Source organism: Chiloscyllium plagiosum, unplaced genomic scaffold, assembly GCF_037043375.1.
Source record: "Chiloscyllium plagiosum isolate Xiang-an unplaced genomic scaffold, Cpla_swu_hap1 HiC_scaffold_37, whole genome shotgun sequence".
Lineage (NCBI taxonomy): Eukaryota > Metazoa > Chordata > Chondrichthyes > Orectolobiformes > Hemiscylliidae > Chiloscyllium > Chiloscyllium plagiosum.
The window spans coordinates 4,508,138-4,527,334 of record NW_028270175.1 but is presented as its reverse complement, the minus strand read 5'-3'; the positions used below and the strand labels follow the sequence as shown (position 1 = coordinate 4,527,334).

The 19,197-nt window shown below is 43.4% G+C and overlaps 2 protein-coding genes across 6 annotated transcripts in view; both read left to right on the top strand.

Moving 5' to 3' along the window:
• The window catches only part of LOC122540450 (tumor necrosis factor receptor superfamily member 5-like), a 210,596-nt gene that overhangs the window by 40,962 nt on the left and 150,437 nt on the right, over positions 1–19,197 (top strand). The window lies entirely within an intron of this gene.
• Positions 1–19,197, top strand: part of LOC148139748 (tumor necrosis factor receptor superfamily member 5-like) — a 64,568-nt gene that overhangs the window by 41,027 nt on the left and 4,344 nt on the right. For all 3 annotated transcript variants that reach the window (XM_087980245.1, XM_087980244.1, XM_087980246.1), the window contains 4 exons: positions 8,533–8,626; positions 11,254–11,429; positions 12,169–12,194; positions 13,353–13,449. In XM_087980245.1, coding sequence (XP_087836371.1) covers positions 8,533–8,626; positions 11,254–11,429; positions 12,169–12,194; positions 13,353–13,449 — 393 coding nt within the window. The remainder of the gene's footprint in view (positions 1–8,532; positions 8,627–11,253; positions 11,430–12,168; positions 12,195–13,352; positions 13,450–19,197) is intronic.

Genomic DNA, 19,197 nt, shown 5'->3' with positions numbered 1-19,197 from the left:
TTCCCTGTTAACTAATGTATCCAATTTAAAAACATTGATACTTCCCCCTTGCTGGGTCAGCTGTGTCCCATAGCCACTTCAAAAAACAAAAATGTTGTGGATGGAACAAAAAAATAACTTTGTCTCAATCATTTTCTTTTTATAATGAATGTAATTGAAATGGTATTGGATATTGGCAATTTATACACATTTCACTATATTTTCATAAATGCACGTAACAATAAGTTAATATATATATATAAATTATTGCTTGGTTTTTCACTTTCCTACCTCTTCAACTACCTTCTGACACCTAACAATGTTTCAACTCCGTCTCCCTGTGCCTCACCATTGGTGGCAGACACTGAATTTCACTTAGCCTGATTCAGTTTCATCCAGTAATAAAAACAGGATGAATACAGTCCTTTTCTCTCAGCCTGGACGACAAACTACAAGCAAACACCACACAAAGCTAATTGAAGTAAACAAGGTAATTGGACCATGTTATTTATTTAGTAACCATATACACAGCCATCCCTTAGTGCAAGATGTAATCTATCACTCATTAAAGAAAATTAAACGCAGCGATTGCACCAAGACAATGAGTGACTGTGAGAGCACCCTTTTTTTTGCACGGACATGATATGCCTCTCTTAGAGTCATAGAGATGCACAGCATGGAAACAGACCCTTCGGTCCAACTCGTCCATGCCGGCCAGATATCCCAGCCCAATCTAGTCCCAACTGCCAGCACCCAGCCCATATCCCTCCAAACCCTTCCTATCCATCCAGATGCCTTTTAAATGTTGCAACTGTACTAGCCTCCACCACTTCCTCTGGCAGCTCATTCCATACATGTACAACCTTCTGTGTGGAAAAAGTTGTCCCTTAGGTCTCTTTTATATCTTTCCCGCCTCACCCTAAACCTATGTCCTTTCGTACTGGACTTTCCCCAGGGAAAAGACTTTGTCTGTTTATCTTATCCATTCCCCTCATGATTTTATAAACCTCTATAAGGTCACCCCTCATCCTCCAACACTCCAGAGAAAACAGCCCCAGCCTGTTCAACTTCTCCCTATAGCTTTAATCCTCCAACCCTAGCAACATCCTTGTAAATATTTGCTGATTCCTTTCAAGTTTCACAACATTTTTCCGATAGGTTATGTCCTTCTAGTCCTCCACCTCCCCAAAGGATCGTCCTTCTCAAGGTACATGGTAGTGGGATTAGGAATTCAAGATTCTGACCTTCTCTCAAAAAGCATTCACACCACACCAATCTGCTGCAACAGAGTGTCAGATATAAAGGGAATGGTGGGGATGTACCCCTTTAACGTATGAACTTAATTTGCAGCAAAATGTATTTAGACAAGGTCTGGACAAATTTATTAAATTCTCAGATAGACTATGTCAACTAACCCAGGTAGTGATTGGTACCGGAATATGATCTGTTTCAAATGTTTCAAATGGTTTCTCTTACAGCATTTGGTCTTTGAGACCCTTTTTCTCCTTTGTTTTTTTCTCTTGTTTGGTTCCTGATGGTCTGTCACTCCACTAGGCAAAAGTGAGGACCGCAGGTGCTGGAAACCAGAGTTTAGATCAGAGTGGTGCTGGAAAAGCACAGCAGGTCAGGCAGCATCCGAGGAGCAGGAACATCAAAGTTTTGGGCAAAAGCCCTTCATCAGGAATAGAGGCAGGAAGCCTCCAGGGTGGAGAGTAAATGGGGCGGTGTGGGGGGGAACTGGGAAGATGGTTGCAAAGAGTACAATAGGTGAATGGGGGTGGGGATGGAGGTGATAGGTCAGAGGGGAGGGTGGAGCAGATAGGTGGGAAGACACATTGGCAGGTAGGACTGGTCATGAGGCCAGTGTTGATCTGGAAGGTTGGAACTGGGGTAAGGTGGGGGAGGGAAATGAGGTCAAGTCCACATTGATGCCCTGGGGTTGAAGTGTTCCAAGGCGGAAGATGAGGCGTCCTTCCTTCAGGTATTGGGTGGTGCGGGAGCGGCGCTGGAGGGGGCCCAGGACCTGCATATCCTCGGCAGAGTGGAAGGGGGAGTTGAAATGTTGGGCTACAGGGCAGTGGAGTTGATTGGTGCGGGTATCCTGGAGATGTTCCCTGAAGCGTTCTGCGAGAAGGCGTCCAATCTCCCCAATGTAGAGGAGACCGCATTGGGAGCAACGGCTAAAATAAATGACATTAGTGGATGTGCAGGTGAAACTTTGATGGATGTTGAAGGCTCCTTTAGGGCCTTGGATGGTGGTGAGGAAGGAGGTGTGGGCGCAGGTTTTGCAATTCCTACGGTGGCAGGGAAGGGTGCCAGGACAAGAGGGTGGTTGTTAGGGGGGCGTGAACCTGAGTAGGTAGTCACAGAGGGAACGGTCTTTGCGGAAAGCGGAAAGGGATGAGGAGGGAAATATATCTCTGGTGGTGGGTCTATTTGGAGGTGGCAGAAATGTCGGTGGATGATGCGGTTAATGCAAAGGTTGGTGGGGGTTCTGTCCTTTTTAGGGTTTGAGGGGTGGGGTGTGAGGGCAGAGGTGCGGGATGAGATGTGTTGGAGGGCATCTTCAACCACGTGAGAAGGGAAATTGCAATCTCTAAAGAAGGAGGCCATCTGGTGTGTTCTGTGGTGGAACTGGTCCTCCTGAGAGCAGATATGGCAGAGGCGGAGAAAGTGTCACTCCACTGACCAAACTCAGCATCCTTTATGCTGGCTGTTATCCAATTAACTTGTTCCTCACCAAATCGTCTTCAGTCTCGTGTATAAAGACATTTTCATTGACCAATCAGGAATAGTTCATGTGGCTGTTGCTAACTGTACCTATTTAGGGAAGAAATCAAGTAAGATACAGAAAAGTTGTTTCCCCTATGTGAGAGTTTAAGATCAGAGTTTGGGCGGCAAGGTGGCTCAGTGGTTAGCACTGCTGCCTCACAGCAACAGCAATCCGAGTTCAATTGCAGCCTCAGGCATCTGTCTATGTGGAATTTGCACATACTCCCTGTGTCTGCATGGGTTTCCTCCCACAGTCCAAAGATGTGCAGGTTAGGTGAATTAGCCATGCTAAGTTGCCCCATAGTATCCAGGGATGTGTAGGTTAGGTGCATTAGTCGGGGATGAATGTAGAGGAATGGGTCTGGGTGGGATACTCTTTGGAGGATCTGTGTTGACTTGGTAGGCCAAATGGCCTGTTTCCACACTGTAGGGGTTCTCGAGGGCATAACCTCAAAATAAGGGATCACCATTCTAAGACAGAAATGAGGAATTTCAACAAATTCTTTACCACAAAGAACTGTTGAAACTGGGTCATTATGTGAATTCAAGTTTGAAATGAAGGTTATGGGGAAAGGTAGGAAAATGGAGTTGAGGATTATCTGATCAGCCATAGTCCTATTGAATGTCAGAGTTTACTTGGTGGGTTGAATGGCCTACTTCTACTCCCAAGTTGTATGTCCTTGGTATTGCAATGATTTTATTATAGGGTGAGACATTCACACTCTGTTCATGGAAATCTGGGAGAGAATAGTCTTCAAGCTCTTGTCCACTTGCTGCAAATCAGTAGCTTTAAACGTGATACAATATCCCAGAATCCTTCTGTCTTTGCATCATCTTACACCGTACTCTACCTCTGTTTTCTCACTTTAATGTCGGATAAAGAAGTGTATCTATATAATCGAATGTTACTAAAAAAGACATTAGTTTCTAATAGTTTTGAATAATAAAATGAGATTTGACCAATTGCCATTTTTAATAGTAACTTAATAATTTTACAACTCAGTGATTATTTATGGCCCAATTATACTCCAGTGAACCGTCAGAGAGAAGTTTTACCGTGCTAAAGGTATTATAGAAATGCATGTTGCTGCCAATACACTTTTCACCACCTGATGTTAAACCATTCGTGAACAACACATTTTACACGTTGAAGGGGATGACAGGAGAGAAAACAAAAAACAATCCAAACAGAAGTTCTGACTGTTCCTGTACCACACCTGCATGTCTCAAGATCTTGCAACTGCTGCATCAGTCTGTCCATCTGCTCTTCTAAGTTTCACTTCAGTTCACTCGTCTCACTCTTCCCTCATGATGCTATCTTCAGGCTAAATTCCAGATAAACTGGAATGTTCCTCTCGACACGGAGGAGGAACTTGTTGACATTGATCTGGCCTAGCGCATTTCCTGTGCGGTGTAACCTGTAAATCTTACTCTACCCAAGTCTTTTTTCTTACCCTAAGACCTGTATGTCCTTGCTTACTATGACCTGTCTGCACTGCTTGCAAGCAAGGTTTTTCACTCCACTTAAGTATGTGTGACAATAAATCTAATCAAATCAGATTAAATCATTGCTGTGAGTGTCAACTAAAAATCTAGTTCATTTTGCAATTCTTTAAATGTGGGTGATTTTAGTGCAAAAGTCATTAAATTATTGAGAATAAACTAAAGTGAATAAAACTTTTAACAGGAACTACAGTCCAGATTTTGTTGTTCAGAGCAGCCTGCAATGATAGGCTGCTCTTTCAGGTGGCTAGGCCAAGTACTGAATGAATTTGAGCAAAATTATCTACGAGTTGAATGGACCTGCATTTGCTTTGTATTACAGCCACAGGGGCTGTGATGAAGCAGCCCTTAGTAAAACAAATTCAGTCTCAATGATCTGGTACTGACATCATCATTGTTGCGGCTGGACAATCCGGAAGGGCTGATAGCAAACTGGACACGTTGGCCAGATTCCTGATGGAAACGGTTTAAGGCGCTAAGCCGCACAATGTCTTCAGTAACCCTGCAAGATCGGGTGGTCCAGGCACATTTGGTCATGGTCAGATGGGTCTGTCTGCTCCAGGATAGATTTCCTGTTATTGTCCCATACATTCTCAGTCAGATCCACCAGTGTCAAGCTGATTTTCTTTTCTCTGACCACTGCTCCTGAGGATCAGCAAATAATTTTATTCCAGACTGTATGACACGCAGCCAATAGGCAGTATGGCCTCTCAGTCATTTCTGTCCTGAACCACGGAGGTCTTAGATGGCAGCATGTAGGAGAAGCTGGATCAGCCATTATCCTTCAATGAGTTGACTAAAGGCCTTGAGTCCTTTTTGAAGAGTCAAGCTCCTGGAAGTGACAGCTTTGTGGCCAAGTTGTATTCGGCTCTGTGGGACTTGATTGGCCAGGATCTGCTGGAGGTGTACGACTATGTTTCTGGGAGGTAGCATCTGTGGATTCATGAGGAAAGGTCTCATCACCCTCACCTACAAATCAAACTGGGGGAAAGGAGGAAATCGGGATTTGGCGACCAATGTCATTGCTGAATGCAGGTTATAAAATTCTGTCCAAGGTCATCGCCAACCAGGTCAGGTCTGCTCTGGGATTAGTGATTCACCCCAATGCTGTACTGGACAGAAAGGTCTCTAAGAGCCTTGTGTTCCCCTGGGATATAATCATCTATGTGCAGGACAGAGAGGTGGACATCTGTCCCATCAGCTTGGAGCAGGTTGAAGGCCTTTGAAAGGACATTGCATATCTACGTGGGCTTTGGGGTGGGAATTCAAATTTGGATCTAACGTCTCTACACTAACAACAATAAAGCACTCTCAATCAGTGGATGGAATCAAAGCTTCCTGATCAGATCTGGAGTCAGGCAGGACTGCTCCCTCTCTCCTGCCTTGTTTGTGTGTTGTATAGAGTCTTTTGCCAAGTGCATCAGGAAGGATGTGAGCCTGAGAGGGGTGAGTGTTCCAGGCAGTGAGGCCTGCAGGTCAAAACCTCCCTGTAAATGCATCACATTGCTATTTTGTGCTCAGATCCGGTATTAGTGTGCAGAGTCATGATCATCTGCAATCAGTTCAAACTGACATTTGGAGATAAAGCAAATCGAGGCAACAGTAAAGCCATGTTTTTTGGGAACGGGGCCGACTGATCCTTTATCGCCTTCACCTTCAGGACAGATTACCTGTAAGTGCTCGGATTATGGTTCAGAGTGTGCAAAAACTTGGGATGAGCATATTACCAAGATGAGGTCGAAATTGAGCTTAAGCTTCATTGTGGATAAAACCTGATCATCAGGTGTGAGGTACCACTGGTATTGCTGCACATGGCACATATCTGGCCCATTCCCTGAACCTACGCTTTAGCAGTCACCCAAGCCATCATCCGCTGCATCGGGAGGTCTGACATGGACCATGTTTGCAAGGACATCATGTACAAAGCTGTGAATAAGGTCGGAGGTGAAGGGTGTACTTAATGCCGCCCTCATTCTGATGGCCGCCTTTGTGTGCGGCTGCACCAAGCTGTGCATGGACCCTTCATATGTAAACACCAAGTGTCACTATACTGAGGTTCTACCTGTCCCCGGTGTACGAAGGATGGATCTGGCGTCAGTGCTACAGAACACGCCACAAGTAGTTGGACCATTCCATATCACCTAGCCTTCATGGAAAAATTTTGTAAAGAGAAACACCTTTGACCACAAGTCCATCAGGAAGCGGTCAGCACATAATGTCCTTGCGATGCAGCAGGAAAGTCATTTGGCAGAATGCCTCTTCACTAGAACTTTCCAAGAAGTATCAGGACATAGCTTGGCTAGTGGTGAGAAGGGGACTGTATGTCAGAGCTGTCATTCACGTCTGGTCTCTGTGCGCCACCACATACTGCCCTTGAAGCGGCTGTGCTGGTGAGGAGACTGCCCCACAACTTCCCCTGGAATGTGCCTTTGTAAAAAAAAGTCTGGAAAAAGATTCAGCATTCGTCCTAAGCAGCTCCATGACGCAGGATTCTGTGCTCAACGGTCTGTTCCCTGGAACACACCAAGACAAACATCAACTGTGTTTGGAAGACCATCAATTAACAAAATATGCTGCTTGGTCTGCCCAAAACGAGTTGGATTCCAGTGTAAAGAGTTGACCATGACCAAGTATTTGGAAAGGCAAGGATTGATTAGGGATCGTCAATATGGCTTTATACATGGGAAATCATGTCTCACAAACTTGGTTGAGTTTTTTGAAGAAATAACAAAACGGATTGACGAGGGCAGAACGGTAGATGTGATCTATATGGACTTCATTAAGGCGTTCGACAAGCTTCCCCATGGGAGACTGGTGAGCAAGGTTAGATCTCATGGAATACAGGGAGAACTAGCCATTTGGATACAGAACTGGCTCAAAGGTAGAAGATAGAGGGTTGTCGTGGAGGGTTGTTTTTCAGACTGGAGGCCTGTGGTCAGTGGAGTGCCACAAGGACCAGTGCTGGGTCCACTACTTTTCATCATTTATATAAATGATTTGGATGTGAGCAGAAGAGGTATAGTTAGTAAGTTTGCAGATGACATCAAAATTGGAGGTGTAGTGGACAGCAAAGAAGGTTACCTCAGATTACTACAGGATCTTGATCAGATGGGCCAATGGGTTGAGAAGTACCAGATGGAGTTTAATTCAGATAAATGCAAGGTGCTACATTTTGGGAAAGCAAATCTTAGCAGGACTTCTACACTTAATGGTAAGGTCCTGGGGAGTGTTGCTGAACAAAGAGACCTTGGAGTGCAGGTTCATAACTCCTTGAAAGTGGAGTCGCAGGTAGATAGGATAGTGAAGAAGGCATTTGATATGCTTTCCTTTATTGGTCAGTGTATTGAGTACAGGAGTTGGGAGGTCATGTTGCAGCTGTACAGGACTGGTTAGGCCACTGTTTGAATATTGCATGCAATTCTGGTCTCCTTCCTATCAGAAAGATGTTGTGAAACCTGAAAGGGTTAAGAAAAGATTTACAAGGATGTTGCATGGATTGGAGGATTTGAGCTATAAGGAGAGGTTGAACAGTCTGGGGCTGTTTTCCCTGGAGCGTCGGAGGCTGAGGGGTGTCCTTATAGAGGTTTACAAAATTATGAGGGGCATGGATAGACAAAGTCTTTTCCCTGGCATGGGGGAGTTTAGAACTAGAGCGCATAGATTTAGGGTAATAGGGGAAAGGTATAAAAGAGACCTAAGAGGCAATTTTTTTACTCAGAGGGTGGTACGTGTATGAAATGTGCTACCAGAGGAAGTGGTGGAAGCTAGTACATTTGCAACATTTAAAAAGCATCTGGTTGGGTATGTGAATAGGAAGGATTTGGAGGAATATGGGCTGGGTGCTGGCAGATGGGACTGGATTGCGTTGCTGGTCAGCATGGACAAGTTGGACCGAAGGGTCTGTTTCCATGCTGTACATCTCTATGACTCTTAAGTGTTGCAGACTGGGACATTCCAAGATCCAGGACTATGTGTTGAGGGATGGGAAAAGACCACTATCTATGGTCTTTCTGCTAAAGTATATCAAGGGTTTTTTCAGTTGTCAGACCCTCTTGGTGCCTCAAATGAACATAAATAGTTTCCTGAATAAGTAGAAAATTTTGATTGCAAATGTAGAAATGCTCTGAAAAATTCAAAATTCCAACATTGTTTTGTTTTCTCTGCAAAGACTGTACAGAACTGATTTTGAACCTTTGTGAGTATTTATATAATTTTTAGGAATAAACTATATTGTTGACATATCAGATCACTACTGATAATGATGCGCTTATTTTTCAGGCACACAGTTCAAAGATACTGTATGTGAGGCATGCCCCAAAGGAAGATATTCTAGCAATGATTCATCAACTGAACCATGTGTGGAATGGACTCAGTAAGTACCTCCAGAGAATTCAGAATTTTTAAATTGCAATATTGGAATAGGGTGGCTATAATTTTCAACAATACATTGCAGAATTTTTACTGACAGGGGTTTGGTGGCTGGGGAATCTGGTGTCAGTTCTACAGCTTAGGTGAGTAAAATGTCGAAGTGTTGATAATTCAACATGAACTCAACAACTTCTGCATTTAATCAGTGCCAGTTTGAAAGTATGTGCAAAAGTCAGTCAGCCAGTGTTTTGATTTCAATAAAAATCATTTGATTGAAGATTTCTCCTCCATTCTGGTATTAAATGCCTGCACTGTGTGAAACTTATTGGGAAGACAAAGTGGAGAGCCCACAGTGATTGACGAGGTATTGAAATTGAGAGGCTGACAAGCTGTTAAATGCTTATCCAGGACAGGTGTTTCTTCACATAAATCTCAGGGCTGTCCCAAAGAACTTGTTCTGATACAGTTCTACCTTGGGCCTTTGTTGAGCAGCATGAGCAAAAACAGCAGCAGCTCAGAAACATATTCAATGTGAGGACTCCAGCTGTTCTCTCTTCAGCTTGTAGCCATACAGCAGGACCAACGGGATGAATGCAGACCTCTAGTCAGTAGGAGGCTGTATCCCTAACAGAGGATACAGCGGCAGAGGATCATCATTCCGAACATGACTGAACAGCACTGCTTCAGAAGGCTCAGATTTTCTAGGCAGGTCATTGCTGACACCTGTCTCTTCCTGCAACAAGGCCTCCTTACAAGTGGAACAGGTGACCACACATTTCCCATGTGGCCAGGTTAGTCACCTGTGAATTCCTTCACTTCCTGCTCTTTCCAGAAAATAACTGGTGACACTTGCAGGAGTCTGCTACACACTAGTGTCTTCTGCGTGAAAATGTTGCCCCTTAGATCCCTTTAAATCTTGACCCTCTCACTTGAAACTATGCCCTCCCCTACTCTGGGAAAAAGACCTTGACTATTCCCCTCATGGCTTTATAAATCTCTATAAGGTCTCCCCCTGACCCTCCAATGCTCCAGGGAAAATAGACCCAGCCTATTCAGCCTCTCTCTTCAACCATCGATCTCCTTATCGATCTTATCATCGATCTTATCTGCACCCTTTCAAGTTTAACATAATCTTACCGATAGCAGGGAGACCAGAATTGAATGCACTATTCCAAAAGTGGCCTAAGCAATGTCCTGTACAACCACAACATGACCTCCCAACGCCTCTACTCAGTGCATTGATCAAAAAAGGCAAGTGTACCAAACGTCTCCTTCACTACCCTGTCTACCTGCGACTCTACTTTCCAAGAACTCTGAACCTGTACTCCAAGGTCTTATTGTTCAGCAATACTCCCCAAGACCCTACCGTGAGCAGTTATAGGAAGGGGGGGAAAGTCTCAAATACAGTCACATAGATGGGTTAACTCCAGGAAAGGTAAGAGAGGTAGGCACCTGGTGGGGGTATGTTCAAACAAGTATGCTGTTTTGGAAAATGTAGGTGGTGATGGATTCTCAGGGGAATGTAGCATGAACAGCCAGGTTTCTGGTATTGAGACTGGCTCTAATGCAATGAGGGGTACGACGGGTTCAAGAGATAAATTGTGTTAGGGGATTCTCTAGTCTGAGGTTCAGACAGATGTTTCTGTGGCCAGCAGCGAAAAGTCATAATGGTGTGTTGCTTCCCTGGTACCAGGATCAAGGATGACTCAGGGTGCAGAATGTTCTCAAGGGGGAGAGGGGCCAGCAAAAGGTCGTTGTCTACATTGGAACCAACGACATAGGAAGGGAAAAGGTTGAGATTCTGAAGGGTGATTACAGAGAGTTAGGCAGGAATTTAAAAAGGAGATCCTCGAGAGTAGTAATATCTGGAATACTCGCGGTGCTATGAGAATAGGAGGACAGAGCAGATGCATGCATGGCTGAGGAGCTGGTGTTTGGGAGAAGGATGCACATTTTTGGATCATTGGATGTTGTGAAACTTGAAAGGATTCAGAAAAGATTTACAAGGATGTTGCCAGGGTTGGAGGATTTGAGCTATAAGGAGAGGCTGAACAGGCTGGGGCTGTTTTCCTTGGAGCGTTAGAGGTTGAGGGATGACCTTACAGTGGTTTACAAAATCATGAGGGGCATGGATAGGATAAATAGGCAAAGTCTTTTCCCTGGGGTCGGAGTCCAGAACTAGAGGGCATAGGTTTCGGGTGAGAGGGGAAAGATATAAAAGAGACCCAAGGGGCAACTCTTTCACACAGAGGGTGGTACGTATATGGAATGAGCTGCCAGAGGATGTGGTGGAGGCTGGTACAATTGCAACATTTAAAAGGCATCTGGATGGGTATATGAATAGGATGGGTTTGGAGGGAGACGGGCCGGGTGCTGGCAGGTGGGACTAGATTGGGTTGGGATATCTGGACGGGTTGGACCGAAGAGTCTGCTTCCATGCTGTACATCTCTATGACTCTAATTGACGGTGGATTCATGGTCATCATTAGATTCTTAATTCAATTTATTTAAATTCAAATCCACCATCTGCTGTGACAGAACTCAAACCCAGATCCCCAGAATATCATTCTAATTGAACATACAAAAACAATTGTGATATTTCTGTTGATTTTATTTTTACATCTTACCCAGATGTGAAAAGCACAAACAGAAGCAGGTCAGACACGGAACCTCTACGAGTGATGCAGAGTGTGAAGAGAAGAGTAATCTGCTCACTATTATTCTTATAGCAGTTTTCACGATTTTGGTTGTGCTCTTTGGAGGGTTTTTGTATTTTATATGGAGGAGAAAGAAAAGGCGTGCCTCAGGTGTGTAATTCCTTTGATTTACTATACATCATCCGGTTTGTGTACAGTTCTCCAGATCAGTCAAATTGCACATAAGTTTCCTTATTTCCAACAATTGTCCTGCCATCAAACTCCTGTGTAACAGCAGGTGGTCACCACAAGGAAATCATAAAACACTATCCAACAATTCGTGGGCTCACGGGTCTGGGGGGGATTATGGGCAAATGCAGATGAGAGGGGAAGGTTTTATATTGATCGAGGGAAATCAGGCTTTGGTAGATGCAAGGATTCCTTGCAAATCCTGGAGGGTTGGTGGAGCGGGGGAGCATTCCTGTTTCTCCTGGCCCACAAGGAGTTCTTACTGAAGTAATTTATTAAAACTTTGCAGCATTACAGGTGTCTCCCTAACTTGTTTATTATCTCTGTCTGTTAACAGTTTAAAGTTGTGGCCTTTAAATCTAAAGAATTGGTGAGCTCCACCTGCCTGAAGTCAGAGCCTCAGTTGATTTCAAACTCTGAAAGAGGAGATGGTGTCAGGCAGGCGTGACACTGCCTCTGGCTGTGGTGTTGATTGGGCCTAATTTTCACCCTTGCCACCATTTACACTGAACAACAGAGGGTGGGTTTAAATTGAGGCCAGTGTTTCTTTTGCTAACAAAAATACCTGCCATTTTCTGAACAGTAAAAACTGGAAAGATCAAGCAAACATGGAATTAATCTCATTCATAGTGTCATTTCTTTCTTCTTCTTTTATTGACAGATCCCAACAGATTATCAGATCGCAAGGTAAATATATATTTCTAACACTTATTATCATATGCATAAAATCATATTATCTGAAAGCTGTCAATATTTCTCACATTCCAATGTAATTCTGAACTCATGTTTAGAACTGTTTCCTGCAAAGCTGTCCAACAGCTTGATTCTCAAAGATATCTGAAATTAATGTAGCATTGCGTGAGTTGCAAGGCAGCGAAGCATCAATCAGTACAGACATTAAGCATGGCTGGATTAATATAAAATCTCTGTATAACAAATGTGAAGAGTTTTAGTGTTTATGGACAGATTAGGATATTCGGGGCAGCATGGTGGCTCAGTGGTCAGCACTGCTGCCTCACAACTTCAGGGACTGAGGTTTGATTCCACCCTTGGGGGACTGTCTGTGGAGTTTGCACACTCTCCCTGTGACTATGTGGGTTTCCTCCGAGTACTCCAGTTTCCTCCCACAATCCAAAGATGTGCAGATTAGATGGATTGGCAATAATACAATTGCCCATTGCATCCAAGGATGTGCAGGCTAGGTGGACTAGCAATTGGAATTGCAAGGTTGTACCGATAGGGTAGAGGGATAGATGCTCTTCAGAAGTTCAGTGGATTCAATGGGCCAAATGGCCTGCTTTCACACTTTCAGGATTCTATGACTGAAATGAATTATAGGGAGTTGGAGCATACAAAGATATCTATGTTGTCCTACTACCAAGATACAATGATGGGGCCATAAAAAGTGATTAAAGAAGTCTGTCTATTATGCAGAAGAGCAACTTGAAGTTTTTTTTGTGTTGTCCAGATTGAGCCTTCTCAACTGTGCTAATGAAGGAATGGTAAAACGTTAAAAGTCGTCAAATCAAAATTGACAGTGTAGAACCATGGCGAACATCGGTCACGTATGGATGCTTCAGTTTATGAGGAAGGATGCAAGCAGAGGGATTACCAGTTGATTGGTACAGTGAAGAAATAAGAAGTGATCAAACAGTAGCTCCCCAGGCTGGAAACTTCATAGTTTCCAGGGCTATTTTCAGTGGCTCCTAAGCTAACAATAGTAATAATAGAGCAAAGAATAAATGACCTGCTTTAGTGTCACAATTACAATGTCAAACTCAAGACAACTATACTGTTACTTTTAATATAATTCGCGCACTTAAATATTTATTTTTTTCATATTAGGAACACAGTTCCGTACCAGAAAGTGAAGGTCTTTTCAAGAGCCAAGCTGCAACATCAGACAATGACCAACCAGGCATAACATTGTTAGAATGCAATAGTAAGTACATTTCTCTGAGATTCTGAGATTGTATCCATGTTTGGATAAATGGACTACATTTGTAAAAGGTAAATTTGCTGAAGACATCAAGATAGAAGGAAAATTAGTTGAAAGTAGAAGTAAACAGGCCACAAAAATAAATAGAAGAGTAAACAAACACTTGGCGGATGGAGTCTGATGTGGATAAATGTGAACTTGTCAACTCTGGCAGTGAGAATAGAAAAGCATATATTATACAAATGGCGAGATGGCAGAATGTGGTAATACATAGAACATAGCAAAGTAAAGCACAGAACAGGCCCTTTGGCCCACGATGTTGTGCCGAGATTTAATCCTAATGTAAAATATAGTAACTTAACCTACGCACCTCTCAACTCACTGCTATCCATGTGCATGTCCTGCAGCCACTTAAATATCCCCAATGACTCTGCTTCCACCACCAGAGCTGGCAACACATTCCATGCATTCACAACTCTGTGCATAAAGAACCTATCTCTAATGTTTCCTTTATACCTTCCTCCTAATATCTTCAAACTATGACTTCTTGTACCAGTCAATCCTGCCCTGGGGAAAAGTCTCTGGCTACTGACTATATCTATTCCTCTCATTATTTTGTACATCTCAATCAGGTCTCCTCTTCCTCCTACTCTCCAGAAAGAAAAGTCCGAGCTTATTCAACCTTTCTTCATAAGGCAAGCTCTCCAGTCCAGGCAGCATCCTGGTAAACCTTCTTTGCACCCTCTCCAAAGCCTCTGTATCTTTTCTATAGTAGGGCAACCAGAACTGGACACAATATTCCAAGTGTGGTCTCACCAGGGACTTATAGAGCTGCAGCAAAACCTTGCGGCTCTTAAACTCGATCCGCCTATTAATGAAAGCCAAAACACCATATGCTTTCTGAATAACTACTATCCACTTGGGTGGCAACTTTGAGGGATCTATGTACTTGCACACCCAGATCCCTCTGTTTCTCCACACTGCCAAGAATCCTGTCTTTAATCCTATATTCAGCATTCGGGTTCGACCTTCCAAAATGCACCATTCGCATTTATCCAGGTTGAACTCCATCTGCCATTTCTCAGCCCAGCTCTGCATCCTGTCTATGTCGCATTGCAGCCTGCAGTAGCCCTCTATACTATCGATGACACCTCCAAACTTTGTGTCATCTGCAAATTTACTAACCCACCCCTCAATCTCCTCATCCAAGTCATTTATAAAAACTACAAAGAGCAGAGGCCCAAGAACAGAGCTCTGCGGGACCCCACTCAACACTGTCCTCCAGGCAGAATACTTTCCATCTACAACCACTCTGCCTTCTATCAGCCAGCCAATTCTGAATCCAGGTAGTCTGATCTCCCTGTATCCCATACTTCCTGACTTTATGAATGAGCCTGCCATGGGGAACCCTGTCAAATGCCTTGCTGAAGTCCATATACACCGCATCCACTACTCGACCATCGTCGACCTGTCTTGATGCCTCCTCAAATAACATTTGTGAGGCATGACCTGCCCCCCTCAAAGCCATGCTGACTGCCTTAAATCACACTATGTTTTGCCAAATAGTCATAAATCCTATCCCTCAGAATTCTTTCCAAAACCTTGCTGACCACAGATATAAGTCATGGTTCTGCATGTCTGGTACATCAGTCACAAAATGTTAGTATGCAAGTACAGAAAGTTATTGAGAAGGCAAATGGAATATTGCCACTTATTGCAAAGTGATTGGAATATAAAAGTTGATAGCTTTTCCTGCAGCTGGACAGGGCCTTGCTGAGACCACATCTGGTACAGGTTTGCTCTCCTTATTTGAAAAAGGATATGCTTTTGGAGTAGTTCAGAGAGGGTTCACGCAACTCATTCCAAGAATGAAGGGCTTGTCATATTAAAAAAGGTGGGCAAGGAAGAGCCTTATATAAATTCGAATTAAGAAGAATGAAAAAAGTCTGACTGAAACATATAAGAACCCCAGAAGACTGGGATAGGGTGGATAGTGTGGAAGAGACCAGTACAAGGGAACACAGTTTAAAAAGAAGAGGTCGGGGGATCCAAGATGGCGGCGACCCAGTAAGACTGAGTCTATAGTGCTCCTCCCAAGACTTGGGCACAGTGGGTCACCTACCCCCTACCAAGCTTACCAAATCATTTATAAATCATTTATAATAGTTTAGTAACTGAATTAGTGGTGTAATATTATATTTAAGCAACTTTATCCTAAGTTAAAATGACTAAAGGGAAGGGAGCCCGCAGCTCTCAGCAAGCAGGAACCCCTCCCCCACACTCTCCAGCTGCAGCAGAGGCGTCCACAGCCGCCCCGGGGGACTTACCAACAGTAACAAGCCTTGCAGAAATGCTTTCCAAGCTTGACTCGAAGATTGATGCCTTTATCGTCGAATCCAGGAATCGTTGGGAGTCGCTCTCGGCCGCGCTGAAGAAGCACGACCGTGAAATTGATGAAATTCAACGCCGAGTCGGAGGGGCGGAGCTAAAGGCCGCGACCTCGGAGACAACCGCTCAATCGGCCGTGGATCAGGTCCGGACTCTCGAGCAGCGAGTCCGGACCTTGGAAAATCATATTGACGACCTCGATAATCGAGGTCGTCGAAAAAATATTCGTTTGCTGGGCCTTCCCGAGCAGGAAGAGGAAGGCCAGCTTACAGCATTCCTGGAGCAGTGGCTGCCACAACTTTTAAATCTGCAAGCTGGATCAGGCCAGGTAAGGGTGGAATGGGCCTACCGGGTAGCAATACGCGGGCCCGGCTCGAACCAGCGCCCGCGCCCGGTCCTGTTCCGGCTGCAGAGCTACAGGGAGAGGCAGATACTCCTAGAAGCCTCTAGAAATCTCGGAAAAGACCCCCAAGCTATGATCTACAAAGGATCCAAGATCATGCTATTTCAGGACTTTTCCCCGGCTCTGGTTCGAAAGAGGAAGGCATTCGACGAGGCGAAGAAGCGTTTAAGGGACTTAAATGTTCAGTACTCCTTACGCTACCCAGCGATGTTACGCTTTAACCATGAAGGATCTGTATATAACTTTGGATCACCAGAAAAGGCTAAGGAATTCTTGGACTCTCTTAGATAAACTGTAGGACATAATGGATGTTGGTCTGCCTTCCCCCCCCGTTTTGGTTTATATCCCCTCCCTTTTTTTTTCTTTTCTTACCTTATTGCTTAATATTATTATGGGGGGTGGGGAGAGGGATTTGATTTTCTCCCCCCCCCCCCCCCTGGAGTTGTTTTCTGTTATTATTTTATGTATATATGAGGGGTGTATGTATATGTGTGTGTATGTATGTATATATATATATATATATATATATGTATGTGTATGTATATATATGTATATATAAGCTGGGGGATTTGGTTAATGTGGGTGGGGGGAGGTGGTTACCTTATTCGATTTTACCTCTGTCTTTAGGAGCGGGGTTGTTTTTCCCTTCGTTATTTTGTATTATCATATTTAATTATTATTTGTTGAACTGGTAATTTTATAGTTATATGTTTATATGTGGTATTAACATTACCAAATATACCCAGGTGTTGGTAGGGGTGGGGGTGGGGTGCTCACTGTTAACTCTAGCTTTGTATTATATTTGAATTTTCCTCACTTTATTGAGGAGTGCCTGGGTCAAGGGTGGGGCATTGGTTGGGAGAGGATATGAGGGATTTTTGGAGAGGAAGTGATGCCCCCTGGGAACAAGGGGGAAAGTCTCCACTTAGATACGTTTTATATTTTTTTTATTTAGAAATAGTTTTTTACTGTATTGTTGTGGGTGTATTAAAGAGGGTTTATTTTTGTAAATTTTACATGTTCCATGCCCGGGATGTTCTGGATGGGGTTCCCCCTCCCGAGGGGTCTCGGATTGGCCCAGAGGATTATGGTTGATCAATCGGTTAAGTGGTGCACCTGGAATGTCAAAGGGAGTAATTCGCCACTTAAAAGGAAGAAAATATTATCAAATCTTAAGAAGGAAAGAGTTGATATAGCTCTCCTACAGGAGACGCATCTGTCAGATAAAGAACACTTGAAATTACGACAGGGCGGATTTGATCAGGCCTTTTTTTCTTCTTTTAGCTCAAAAAGCAGGGGAGTTGTTATTCTTGTTCGGAAGAATTTCCCTTTCAAAATCCTAAAGCAGATAAAAGACGAATCTGGACGATATATCTTGATTAAAGCTCTCATAAATGGAGAGGAATATGGGATTTTAAATTTGTACTGCCCCCCGGCACACCCCTTTAAATTTATAACGGAAGCCTTCTCAAAATTGATGGCTTTTGATGCCCGTCATATAATTATAGGGGGAGACTTTAATTGTATTATGGATCCGGAAATAGACAGGATTCCCAAGAGTACTGCAGGAGTATCTCCCAGATCTAGACAATTGATGGATCTGAACAAAGAATTAGGATTAGTAGATGTATGGAGATGTCTTCATCCACAGGGTAGAGATTTTTCTTTCTACTCTAATCCACATAAATGTCATACCAGAATTGATATGTTTTTTGCCCCCTCAATTTTTTTAAATTCCATATCATCCTGTAAAATAGGTAATATAGCAATTTCTGACCACGCTGCTGTATATATGGAAACTAAGGCGAAGAACAGTGGGACATCCCCTCGGCATTGGCGTATGGACCCCTTCTTAATGAAAGATAGTAAATTTGTAAAGTACTTCTCTCAAGAATTTAAAACTTTTTTAGAAATTAATTCAGGTACAGCTAGCAACCCGTCAATGATGTGGGAGACCATCAAAGCTTACACGCGAGGCTTGATCATCTCCTACTCAGCGACCCAGAAGAAATTAAAAGGAGAACAACAGCGTTTGCTTGAAACCCGCTTAAAAGCGGCTGAAACAGCATACATTGATAGACCCTCTATTATTAAATTGCAAAGGATTACAGCTCTTAGGACAGCTCTAAATACTACACTTACTCAAACGGCTAAGAGGGAAATATTATTTGCAAAGCAAAGATTATATGAATATGGCGACAAACCGGGTAGATACTTAGCATTTCTTGCAAAGAAAAAAAAGGCCCCTCAGACTATTATGTCTATCAAGGAAAGTACGTGTATTTTGACTCATGATCATAAAAAGATTAATGCGACCTTTAGAAAAATCTATTCTGAGTTATATAAATCACAGGATTGTGAAGATAGGGCGAAGAGGATGCAGTCATTTTTTAAAAATTTGACTTTTCCAGACCTAACTCCGGAACAAGTATCGGTCCTAAATGCTCCTCTTACACCCCAAGAAATAGTTGATGCAATTAGGCACCTTCAAAATGGTAAGACGCCGGGCCCAGATGGCTTTCAAGCTGAATTCTATAAAGAATTTACAGAAATACTGGTTGGTCCACTTATGGACATGTATAACTATGCATATAGTCAGGGCTGTCTCCCGCCTTCGCTGAAAGAGGCAAATATCTCTCTTATCCTCAAAAAAGGAAAGGACCCAGAAGATTGTACATCATACAGACCAATATCCTTGCTAAATGTAGATTTTAAAATCCTCTCTAAAACATTAGCACTGAGATTAGAAAGGATACTGCCACATATTATAAAGGAGGATCAGACGGGGTTTATTAAGGGCCGTAGATCATCCAATAATGTTAGAAGGGCTCTGAATATGATTCAAGCTTGTCATCAGGGAAAGATACCAGGAGTAGTGGTTTCATTAGACGCGGAAAAGGCATTTGATAGGGTCGAATGGTCATATTTGTTTTACACATTGGAGAGGTTTGGTGTTGGAC